The sequence below is a fragment of the Diadema antillarum genome, unplaced genomic scaffold (assembly GCF_040938485.1).
Source record: "Diadema antillarum isolate AM-2024a unplaced genomic scaffold, OU_Dant_1.0 seq00001103_RagTag, whole genome shotgun sequence".
NCBI lineage: Eukaryota > Metazoa > Echinodermata > Echinoidea > Diadematoida > Diadematidae > Diadema > Diadema antillarum.
The window spans coordinates 516,955-530,352 of record NW_027271919.1 but is presented as its reverse complement, the minus strand read 5'-3'; the positions used below and the strand labels follow the sequence as shown (position 1 = coordinate 530,352).

Sequence of the window (13,398 nt, the reverse complement as noted above, 5' to 3'; positions counted from 1 at the left end):
TGACCCTGAAAATGTCACCACAGTTATAACAGTTTAGAAGATCGAAGTTGGTATTTCTCTCCCAAATTGTTAATATTTTTTTTTTCAGTTTGTTTGTGCAGACTTGGTATATATTTAACGGCATCCATTAATCTGTTTCAAAAAAGTGAACAATAGTCTGTATTAGAATTGTTTGTAGAATAAACCGTCTACACCTATGATAAATTGAGAAAATTAATGATGCATCCTTAAATTTACTGGTGGCTTTATTGCAAAATATTTGTATGATATGGTGTTTTGTGGTACAACTGAACTGTAGACACGAATCAAATGTGATCACTTGACCATTTTCTAAATCACTCCTCCCAATTGTAAACAGTAACTTTAAAGTATCAGAAATCCGATCTCAAGTTGTCTTGTTTAGGGAAAAAAGTTTTACAATGAACTGGTGTACATTGGAATGAGATGCATGGTATATTCACAGTTTGGAAAGTTACAACTCGAAGACGGGTAATAAACAAATCGAATTGATTCTTGCCTTCCCTGTGGGATTGTACATAGACCATACTTACTCTCCCCTACTTCTATTTTCGTTGTTTGTTTGTTTTTTTTTCCTCGTCTGGAGATTTATTCAGGAGTCCATTCATAATACACAATCAAAATAACATAATCTTACCGATGTCAAATGAGAGTGATACAAACACAATCGTGCATTAGAGGTTCAACAATTCGTTCGGTAATAATTGTTCTTTTTTTCCTAACGTGTTTTCTGTGTTCCATATAACATTGTCTTTCTATTCTCGTTCTAATTTCTCTCATCATTACTGGTTTCATTGTGTTTAAAAATAAGCTTATAGATACTATATTTTTCTTCTGATATATTCCGAATATGTATTTGCCTCATCCTATTGATAGCTTTCACAGAATCATTCGTAACCTTTTTCTTTTCTTTTCTTTTTTTTTGTGCCACCGACTTTGGACAGTGTGTGCAACGCTATGTGATTTCCGGCCCCATAACCACTCAAAAGTACACAATGGGTTAAATGGATGGTACAGTATTGGTGGAGATGAGAATTGGGCTTTTAACTTTTTGCGAGATACCAAGAAAACACATGATATAGTACAGAACATACTATTTTAGGAAGAATTCAAAGTTTATTTTGATGAAAATCGGGTTTGGAATGACTGAAACATCCAAAAACAAAGTAAAACAATGCGATCGTAATAAAGTGTGGGTCCCACACTTTATTAGAATCGCTGTTTTTTGGATATCTCAGCCATTTCAAAACCAATTTTCATCGAATAAACGTTGAATTCCTCATAGAATTACATGCTCTTTTATAGTTCATAAGAGGTTTCTCATTATCTCACACAAAAAAAAAAAAAAAATGTTAGAAACCTGAGATTAGGTCTCAACCAAAACTATACGATCCTTTTAACTGTGATTGTTTATGTTTGTGTGTGTGAGTCTTTCTCTTTGAGTCGTCATTAAATAATTATACATTTCTATTAAACTGGCTTACCTCCTCCCCCTCCCACAAAATGCAACATCAACAACAAACAAATAAAGGAAGGCCGCGACAACCGACGATAACGAATGAAGATTCCCAGGGCACTCGGCGGCACACCTTTCTGGTCAAGTGGTCTCCAGCCAGTCACCCCTACCCGATACCAGTCACCCACTACAGCATCCAGCGGCAGCGAATAGAAATCACAGAGGTAAAAAAAAAAGAGCCCGTGTTTTGTTTGTTGTTTCTTGAGCATTTTTGTTTAATTGCCATCAGCATGTAGATGTTCTCACATTATTATCTCCATTTGTACATCAACAGATAATAATGCCTCTCTTTTATAGACTTATCTTCCCTAAAATGTGAGACAAATTACTAAAAATCAATGAATTCAATTCTGCTCCAAAAACGCATTTTCACAGTCTAGCCAAATATGAAAGTCATTATCACTGTGGTTGCAATTGTATGTTTTATCATAATCTTCCCTTTCTTGAGGGCATAAGAATATTTATACATTTTTCTATTATGTGATTAACATCGTTTATCATTACGTTTATTTAGTGCGTCCATGGTAGATTTGAGGAGAAAGGGTTCAAGTTGGGGCCTAATTTTAACATTTTCATCTACACTTTTTGAAAGTGCATGGTCAGATTTTCACCAACTTGGCAGATATTATCGTTCTTTGAACATTTATATAAATTTGTATTAGGGGCCCTCCAGGGGCACTACGCCCCATGGGGGAGAGGAGACAAAGCTCCCTAGCTGGGGAATCTTTGCAAATCTCTTGATTCAAAACCATGAATGATTAGATAAGTTATTGCTTCGAGTAAAGTAGATTGATGACTGCCGTTTTTAGTATATTTATGGCAATTTCAAGGTTAGGCTCTGTTATTTGTGCGTGTGTGTATGTGTGTGTGTGTGTGTGTGTGTACTTGTGTTTGCGGTGGGGGTGACCAAATTTGGGCCTCATTTTTACAATTTTTGCATTTTCTTATCTTCTTCCTGAAACACATGACATGTTTGTCACCAGATTTGGCAATGATTGTGATTAAGAGTAAGAATGTAAATTAAATATCAGGAACCAAAACCTTTGAATTGACACAATAACACACTATAATCTAGTATGCTATACTATGCTATAACCCACTGTACAATTGAAGAGTTTTATCGCAAAACGAGCTAACTCCATTCTTGTTAAGTTGAGATATTTGTGATTAAAGCTGCTGAAAAAAAAAACCCATAGAAAATAATAATCAAATTTTACATGATAACTTCTTCAATATTCCTTGTTATGTCTCAAGACTATTGAGGTATTACTCGAAATATTTAATTTTGCTCTATCTGATGATGGACGTACTTTAAAATGTTTGAAAATGGTACTTAGCTCATTTTGCAATAAAAATCTTCAATTCTAGATTATTACCATACTTTTCTATGCCATGTTCATTTGTACCGTGATTGAGAGTGGGGAGGTACTACTTCTTCCTTCGCCCCCACTGACCAAAACGGCCCCTGGCGCTACAACGTGTTATAGGATGACAGACTTACAGCCCGACAGCCAGTACAGAGTCAGAGTCTGTCCTGTCAACGACTACGGAATTGGAGACTGCACCCCCTTCTTCCGATTTAATACCTCAGAATGTGAGTTCAACAACGGTTTGTTCGATCTTTTTTTTTTTCATACGACGTGTGTTGAAAATGTAGTTATTTTTCTTTTACTTGGTATGTACCCGGGATCAGCTGTTTAACAAATGTTATAGGGGCATTCCAAACGATTTTCAGAAATTCACATTATGTATACATAGTACGTAAAGCGACAGCTCCATGCATGTATTTGTGGCATTTATTGTGCTTCTTTAGCAAAAAAAAAAAGCAAAAAACCGATATTTTGAAAAACCATAAACAAATTACACTGAACAATGATGACACAGTAGCCTCACACATTTCAGAAATTGAGTTTATTTCAGAAATCACAATTCCGCTTGCTGCAAGTCAACTTGTGTGTCATCTGTGCATGCCTTCTTCCTGTGGTGTGCTTCCTTGAGCCCCAGCTCATGCATTCCTATGGTGAGACTGCCATGTCATCACCCTTGTTCATTGCAAATTGTAATAAATAAAACAAAAATCTTATCCTTCATCCCAATCATCACAAATTCTGTAACTCTGTACTCATTATAACCAATCAATAAATAGTTGTTCAAATGTAAAAATGTGAAAATCATCCTGTCTCAGCCAACCAATACTAGTGCTGAATGACATTAGCTGTTTTCATGTCGTATTTTGTCTAGTGAATGCTAAACAGTATATCGTAAGTATTGGTATTGACATTGTTCCTTTTCTTATTATATCAGAATGATGTGGAAGAGAAATGAATATGATTTTATTGATTAGTGCACCGATTGATAGATTTATTCATGAATTGTGACTGTGCATCATGCACAAAAGCAACAAAAGTCGCACGCACTTGTTTTGTGTGAGAACTCATAGCAGGTAAATGGGCACTTTGAGCTTTCTTTTTTTTTTATTTCTTCTGCATTCATACATTCTAAAATTTGGGATCATAAAACCGACAAGGAATGGGGTTCTTATGACAGTTTTTTAGAATACTTTTTCTGTAGAATACACTGTAGTGTGATTAGTTGTGTCTTCATTTCTTAAAACCACTGTACACACTCCCTACTTTCAACTCTAAAACTTTCACAGAGATGATGGTATTGCTTTCAACTTGGTATAATTATAGATGTCAAGGACAGAATTGGACCATGATTAATTTCAATTTACTCTGATAATCCCTTTATTGATGTCGCTATGAAGTTGTACATCCTGTTTTTTGTTGTTGTTTTTTGGTCCCTTTCATCCCACAGAGCTCGGTTTAGTAAGATTAAGCGCTTGAACAGACTCTTAACATCAGGGTTGTATCACCCGTAAATGTAATACCAACGCTAAATGTAATACACCTTAACCCTAAATGTAATAACAAGCCTAAATGTAATACATTTTAACGCTAAATGTAATAATCGAGTCAACCCTAAATGTAATACATTTTAACCCTAAGTGTAATAACCAGAGACAACCCTAAATGTAATACATGTCAACCCTAAATGTAATAACAACCCTAAATGTAATACTTTTTCACCCTAAATGTAATATCGACCCTAAATGTAATACATCTTAACCCTAAATGTAATATCGACCCTAAATGTAATACATCTTAACGCTAAATGTAATAACGACCCTAAATGTAATACACCGTAACCCTAAATGTAATAACAACCCTAAATGTAATACATTTCAACCCTAAATGTAATAAATCTTAACGTAGTCCAATCGTCATTCAGTGTTCATGATTGTTTACAGTTTTGTTGAAAAAGAAAAAAATGGGCAAAAATTCTTTGCAAGACTTTAAGTGAAGTCTGAACAAAAATGTTTGTGTGATTGTATGATAAAGGTAATAGATTTAAGAACTATGTCACAGGGACCTAATTAGCTTTGCAGCAAACACAGGAACTGTGTGATCTTTACCTGGGTAAACAACAAAAGCAAATCTATCCAACTATTGCTGCTTTTGAATGCTATAGAAGGTTGCGTCATATCCCTTACCCCCTGACCTTTTGCCCGATATTCTGCCTCGGTTAAACTCCCTATAATGAGGTGTATTACATTTAGGGGCGTAATTACATTAAGCGTTAAAATGTATTACATTTAATAGGGTCGACATGAATTACATTTAGGATTGTTATTACATTTAGCGTTAAAATGCATTACATTTAGGGTTATTACATTTAGCGTTAAGATGTAATACACTTAGGGTCGGTATTACATTTAGCGTTAAGATGTATTACATTTAGGGTCGGTATTTCATTTAGGGTTGAAATGTATTACATTTAGGGTTGTTATTACATTTAGGGTCGTTGTTATATTTAGCGTTAAGATGTGTTACACTTAGGGTCGATATTACATTTAGGGTTAAAGAGTATCACATATAGGGTCGATATTACATTTAGGGTTGACATGTATTACATTTAGGGTTATTACATTTAGGGTTGTCTCCGGTTATTACATTTAGGGTTGACTCGATTATTACATTTAGCGTTAAGATGTATTACATTTAGGATTGTTATTACATTTAGGGTCGATTATTACATTTAGCGTTGATATTACATTTAGGGATGATACAAGGGTCTCTTTTCAAGCACACATTTTCCAGAGTGTCTGCTTTCTTTCCAATATTTAGTTTGGAGAGTTCATTTGAATTGAGTTATGCGTAATTTTAAAGCTAAAAGTTTGGGGATTTTTTCTTTCAAGAATTTGCCCTTAACTAAAAATCAATGTCTGGCAACTTTTTGTTGGTTTTGTGACGCAGGGTCACAATTGAGTGAATGAATAATGATCGACCAACGGATCGAATTATCAACAGTCCACGATTATGAATGAGAAGTGTATGTGCGTTAACACATTCGTAGCAAGCAATAAAGGTCTACACGTTTTCTTTTATAACCGTTTTGACACCATCATTCTTCCGTTTATCTAATGGTATGTTAACTGATTTATTAATCTATTTTAATGATTGTTAAGGAAAATCAAAGTTTTTTATCCCAAGCAAGATCCAGTTATTCATTTTGTGTTCATTTGCTATTGACAAAATTATGACAATTGCATTTTTTATTTGCTATTGTTCCATACTGATTGCCAATTTTAGGTTTATGATTAGTCACCTTAAAACTGAATTATTGTTGAAAGTTAAGAAATCCGAAAGGATTAATTCTTTCCATGATAGGAAGTGTAATACGTGTGAATGTGCAATGTCATTTCACACACGTTCCTGCAAGATAAACTATTTCTCTGTAATCATAAAGAAAACCTATAATCATGATTTTTAAATTGCATGCCTTATCAATTATTTATGATACAATATTGTAACATTTTTTGATTAATTACAAACACAATGCATATCCACTAATATTACGTTGAAGCAATTATGTGTAATTTATATTATGTGCTTTTCTTTTCCTCTAGTCGAAGGACATATCGTATACACTATATCAAAACAAAGCATAAATAACAATTGATCAAATTCCCATGGATTTTTCTGTACCCTACAGATGACGATCAACAGGAACCACTGCAACAGCTGTTTGATGGCCAGTGCATTGGTGGGTTATGTGCTTTTATACATTTTATAATTATAATAAATATAAAAGGGCGGTAGTGTTTTCCAGTTGTTAGCTCTTTTATCGAGAAATTCAAAGGACTCGCGCTCGATTCAATCTGCCCGAACTGATTTTGATCCTATTGGCTCGAAGGTGGTACAATCTTTGTCCATGGTTTAATTCATGGACAAAGACCGTAGTTTTGTATGGGGCGCCAAGTGTCGCATGGCCTATTTCGTAACGAAAGAGGCCATGCGACACATGGTACCCCATACAAAACTCGATATATTTCATGCGACACTTGGCGCCCCATACACCATGGACCATGGACAAAGATTGTACCACCTTCATGAATTCGGGCTATTGTTAAGCAATGTGTGAATGTTGTGTGTAATCATACCGCCCCGAGCCATAACATTCTGTCCGTCGGATAGGACATTGAATGGATTGAGTGTGTAAGAGAGTCACAACTTTGAACAACAAGTAGCAAAAGGTCTTGAATTAAAATGGTTTCTTTCTTTACACTTCAAATTATGGAAAATACTAACTATAGATATGACAACCATAATAACTGTGAACTTCACCTTACCAAATAAAATGTGGTTTCAAGATTTTGATGGGTTATCACTTTTATAACTTTCACGCATATATATGAGGACACTGTAGAAAATCAATAGAAAGGGTAAATTGTAAAAGCTCCTTAGTAAATTTAAAGGTTATCCTAACAGTGCTGAGAAAAAGTCATCATCTTTTTTTCGTTTGTAATATTTTTTCAGCATACTAAATTCTTGGCATGTTTCGTCTCGTTTTGATTGATACAGATGGTACTACGTCCACACTCATTCCTACATCACGTGATCCAGACTGTCCACGTAAGTATTGTATCAACGAAGATATCATGTACCAGGTATGTAAGCAAAGAATGATCAAACAACATAATGAACATATGATTGTAGCTTTTAGAGTAATATTATCATTGATAATGTATGTTGCTGAAGTGAATACCATTGTATGTAAAGGTAATTAATTTTGATGATTAAGTAAAGATCATTATTTATGAATAAACCCATAAAATATCTATTGGTATGTACGCGTAAATATAAATAGTCATTTATAATATTAAATCAGATTTGGATAATGCTCTCTCTCTCTCTCTCTCTCTTTCACATATATCATGTCTTACGATTGGTATATGCGTATAAAGTGAGTGAATTGCAGAGAAAGAAGTAGAGTATGTTTCTAGTGAGCTATTGCGATCATTCATCGTCTGGTGTCCGTCGTGCGTAAACCCAGTTTCGTGAACTTCTGATCTATGAAATGATAGAGCTGATGGTATGCATCATCGCAGGAAGGCGGGCCAGAGGGCCAAAGTTGGGCCAATTTCCGTCTTATTATTTTCTTCTTTAATGTGCATGGTCAAATTATCGCTAGTTTAATAAAGTACATACCTTTCGCAAATGGACATTGTGTCGTACTTGGTGGCACCGAGGGGTCCAGAACCTTCAATTCACAAAATGCTTTTAACACATTGACTTTCAAGCTTGTTTGTGGCATATTCTGGAGAGTTTTGGGCAGCTACCAACTGGTGCCAGTTTTCAAATTTTTTATCGTATTCTTTGAAAACGCATTGCCAAATTTTCTACTGTCTTGGCAAGTATAATTGTCATTGTGACTAACTCAACTAAAGCTCACCGCACACTGCACGTCACTATCCGTGCCAGTTTCCAGTCGTGCGACTGGGTCTTATAGTGCTAGTCTTTACAGCCCCGTCTGAACAGGCCACAAAATGCAGGGTAGCCTCGGGGTAGTAGCCTCGGGCGAACCGCCCGGAGGCTACTCCGCGAAGGTGTCTGTTAAGATGCTCGCGGGGTGACTCTTCCCCGGAGGCGTCATGTGACCAGCGCTACAGTCAAGTGATCAGCGCAGCCACTTTCATGTAGTAAGTCGTGTGGTTGCGCAATACTAGTACTCCACGCGCGCGTATCAGCAACCAGCTGGCGACAGGGACGCCTGAGGGTTACTATGGTAACGTTCCTGGAGGTTTTCAAGCAATGGCTGTTAAAATGGGGCACTCGACGTTCAACCCGTGTTTTATGGAATCAAAACACGGACGAATCTTCAACGGCGACACCGGGCGCGCCCGGGAAAGGTCTGAGCCAATCTTTCAGCCAATCACGATAAAATATTATTCAAAGCGTATAGAAGCGCATGCAGTACGCACTGCGTGTAATTGTGAAGGCCGTGTCACACCTTCCCGGGCAAGACTTGCGTGCGACTTGCGAAGAACAATTTTTACGACCCGGAGGTCCCCACAGATGACCCGCATATGACAGTAACTGGCACGTATCTCACCCGTATATAGTCGCCCGGAGGTGCGCACGCAAATATTTTTACCCGTTACCATATTTAGGGCGTGCCACACCTTTCCGGGCAGGCTACGCCGGCTTGTTGCGTGTAGGGATTTTCCAGCGTATCGGACAATTTCTAAGTGCAGACAAGGATTTTGGCGCGTCAGTGCATGTGGTTCACAATTTACAAGCATGCTTTTCAGTGGACCTCTCAATTTTTTTTTTTCTCCAGACATAACTTTGTATTTTGCCGGTATGCATGTATAATTTTGTATTTGTTAACCATTATCTTCCATGTAAAGTCGAATACATGCCTATGTTATATCTTCTGATTCATTTCGTGTTATGTTTGCCGAAGAGAAAGAAAGAATGAAATAAATGAAATGAATGAATGAATGAATGAATGAATGTGTCTTACTCAGTGAAGGAATTCCTCTGAAGGAATGTCAAAAGTCCCACAGAATGTCATTATCTTGACTGCATACGGGGACTGCGAGGTAACTGCGTGGGAGTTGCCTGCGAGGTGCTGCCGCTAAGGGCCTCCTGGCCTCTCTGGCAGGGCATCCCCGCGACTCACCCGGAAAAAAAGTTTTGGTCATGCTCAAAACTTGGCTGCGGTTCAAAATCGGACCTGCGTACGCACCTCCGGGCAAATACAGGCGAGATACGCGCTAGGTACTGTCAGGTGCGGACCAACTGCGGAGAGCTCCGGGTAGCAAAATTGTTTCCCTGCAAGTCAAGCCGCAAAACTTCCCCAGATACGGTATGAAAAGGCCTTGAGCATGCTCAAATCTTGTTCCGAGTGAGTCGTGGGGGTTCGCTCGTAGAGGTACACGCAGGACACCAGTATGAGACCCTTGCCGGGAGCACGTACCTCGCAGGCAACTCCAACGCAGGTACTTCTCAGTACCCGTAAGTCGCTCGTAACAGAAAACGGATCGGTTTCAAAGCTCTCAAGCAGGTCACACTAATCGGAGGGCCAAACCCCAAAACTCGCTTACTTTTCGAGTGAGTTCCACCCTCTCTACAAACTAAGTAGACCATGCTTACTCTCAAGTTTGTATTGTAACAAACAACATTCCACTGGTCTACCTCCAAAAATTTGTTGCGAAAGCCTCCAAATTCAAGATGGCGTCCAAGATGGCCGCCATATTTACTGAATTTGTTATTTGAAAGATAGAATTTGATAGAAACATCAGATTTCAACAAATTTGATGTCATATGAAAGGAAATAAATTTTTGTATAAGTTGATACCATTTTTGTGGGTTATTGCGATAACTGGATTGAGATTTTAATGAAAAAAACACTCATTTTTTGATATTTTTCTGAAAAAAGGAAAATCATGAAAATGCTTGATTCAGCATAAATCAGAGAAAGATCGAAGGATTATCTTGAAACGTTTCAAGAATTTTGTTTAATATATAATTAATATTTGGAGAAAATAAGGGGTCAGTACCATTTTTGGTTCTGGAGTTATAATGTCTCAAACTTGAAAACTCACTATGTAAAAATGGCCACTTTAGTTGTGACAAGACCTTGTTGGTCGTAAAAAAAAGTCTGCGCGCGTCAAGACTACTATACGCACCACTGGCACTGGCGTTTTTAGCAGTGCCAGTGGTGCGTGTAGTAGTCTTGGCAAACGCAGACTTCTTCTTTGACAAACAAGGGTTTTTGAATGCAAACTATAGTAACTTTTCATACCAAGTGGTATCTCAGGTGACGCTGATCGCTATTATTTCAAAGTAGATTGTTCTGAAGCAGATGAGATGAAGCAAAAAAATATTTTTCAAATAGAGGTAGAAGCTTGAAACATCCTTGCTATAGAAAGTTTAAAACAAAATTTAGATCAATCACTCAAAAAATTCAAGATTGCAGGCCATCAAAGCTGACATAGTGTGTTGCGCCAAAGTAAATGTATTATTTCGATTTTTGATACAATTTTGTCTGTTTTGCTGTCTATTTATATGGTTTTTATATATTCTGAACATTGTAATGCTATTTCAAACCGTCTTAGGTTTATATGGAGGCATTTTTCAGAATGCACCATGAATATTTCTCTAAAAAGTAAAAAACAAATTAAATTTAAAGGACAAGTTCACCTTCATAGACATGTGGGTTGAGTGAATGCAGCAATATTAGTAGAACACATCAGTGAGAGTTTGAGCAAAATCGGACAATCCGTTAAAAAGTTATGAATTTTTGAAGTTTCTGCTCAGTCACGGCTGGATGAAAAGACTACTATAGCTTGTGATGTCACATGAGTACAACGATATAAAGAAAGAATAAAGAACATTCAACATATTTCCATTTTTCTCGCATAACAAAAGAACACTCGACTTCTCTCTTTCAGAAGACAGGGGGAATAATATTGTTATTATAATATTACCCTTAACATACGTCAGTAGCAAGTCGAAGAAATGTGCACTTTATTCAAAAAGTAAAGTTTTGTGAAATTCTCTTTTTATTTTCCTTATATAGTTGTACGCATGTGACATGATACACTGTAGTATCTTCTCTTCCAGCAGTGACTGCGCAGATACTTAAAATATTCGTAACTTTTGAACGGATTGTCCAATTTTCCTCAAACTTTCACTGATGTGTTCTACTAATATTGCTGCGTTCTCTCAATCCTTATGTATATGAAGGTGGACTTGTCCTTTAAAGATTTTTATGAAAACCATGTAGAAATTAACATCTTTCCCATATGATTAATATTTGGAGAAAATTAGAGGTCAGTATTGTCTTTGGTTCAGGAGTTATAATGTCTCAAACTTGAAATTTCATTTTACATAATATCATATATTTACACGCATCTGTTCCAAAAGACTTCACAGAGGGTCAAATCCAAGATCGTGCTTACTTTTCGAGTTCCACTCTCTCTATAACCAAGACCATACATAATATTAAACATACTAAGCAATGTTCCGTAAGTACACCTCAGTAGATTTGTTGCAAAAACCTCCAAAGTACAGATGCGGTCCAATAGGGCCGCCATTTTTTATTGAATTTAAGATTTCAAATATAAAATTTGATAGAGACATTGGATTGCAACAAATTTGATGTCATGTGAAGGAGAGTAAAACTTCCTAAAAGTTGATACCACTTTAGCTGTGTATTGTGATAAATGGGGGGGGGGGTGTTTGTTTTTTTTTTTTTGGGGGGGGGTTGGGAGGAAATCCATATTTTTATATTGTTTTGAAAAAAGGAAGAAATGTAAAAAAGCATGATTTAGTAGTTATCAAAGAAGAATTGAAGGATTAATTTGAAACCTGCGATTGAGTTTGAGATTTACTGAGATTGAGACATAATTCATATTTATGGAATTACAGGCAATATCATACACTGTTGACAACATCTCAAACTTGAAAAAAAAAATGTATTTATGGATTATAAAGTTTGCATATAATGTGTTTACATGGTCACATGTAATGCTGTAATGGTCTAGTGACTTGCAAGTGCCTGCAAACTAACTTTTCATGCAAGTGGCAGGTGATGCTGGTCGCTATTACTGTAGCATTTCATAGTAGATTGTTCTGAGGCAGATAAGATTGAACAGAAGGTATTTTCCAAAAAGAGATAAGAGCTTGGAATTTGGCACAAATTTTGCCAATGTGTCATATTTAGCGACAAAAATAGTATCCACACAAAATTCAAGATGGCGGTAATTAATCGAGGTTGTCGTTAAAGGCATTATTTACCATTAGTGCACATGAAACAAAAACCCAGCTTTAGTTAACTCCTCAAACTAGTTCTAAACTGTGAGTTAGGGATAGAACAACTAATGTACAAACTTAAATCAGTATAATTAATGCTAAATATTGTTAGATATACTAAATAGATCTGATAAGATTTTTTTTTATACTAAGCTGTCAACAGTTATCATGGTTATGGTTTCTTGAAAAGAAATGGTGATATCTCCTTACATGTATGTTTTAGGCTTTATTATAATTTTTTTACATGGTTGAATGTTTTGTGATACAACTAACCTGCACATATAAATCGAATGTGATATCTCTCCCAATGGTTAACAATACCTTTAGTGTGTTGCGTCAAAGTTATATCTGAACTTATAATTTGATGTATTTTTAAAATCTTATATTGCTGTCTATTATATGTTTCTATACATCCGAACGATATTGTACTAGTGTAAACCATATTGAGGGTCTTGTTTTTTTTTTTTGGGGGGGGGGGGGTGGGGGTGGAGCTCATTCCAGTGTTTGGGTAAGGCCCGATCTTTGATAAAAAAGAAATGCTTCTGTATCAAAGATATGCTTTTTTACTTGTATGTTACTCTGCTGTTGTAGAAACATGAGTGATGATGGTATGTGTGTAATAATGTCTGATCCGTAGATGTCCTTGAAAGCCCTTCTGATCCGAGGAAAAAAAAAAAACGCCCCCCGAAAAATCCGACA

General features: G+C 36.4%; 1 protein-coding gene across 1 annotated transcript in view; it reads left to right on the top strand.

Moving 5' to 3' along the window:
• Positions 1-8,510, top strand: part of LOC139743682 (limbic system-associated membrane protein-like) — a 37,586-nt gene extending 29,076 nt beyond the window's left edge. The window contains exons 8-12 of the mRNA XM_071654141.1: positions 1,550-1,698; positions 2,951-3,128; positions 6,590-6,640; positions 7,459-7,509; positions 8,416-8,510. Of these exons, the coding sequence (XP_071510242.1) occupies positions 1,550-1,698; positions 2,951-3,128; positions 6,590-6,640; positions 7,459-7,509; positions 8,416-8,510 (524 nt within the window). The remainder of the gene's footprint in view (positions 1-1,549; positions 1,699-2,950; positions 3,129-6,589; positions 6,641-7,458; positions 7,510-8,415) is intronic.
• Positions 8,511-13,398: the final 4,888 nt, after the last annotated feature.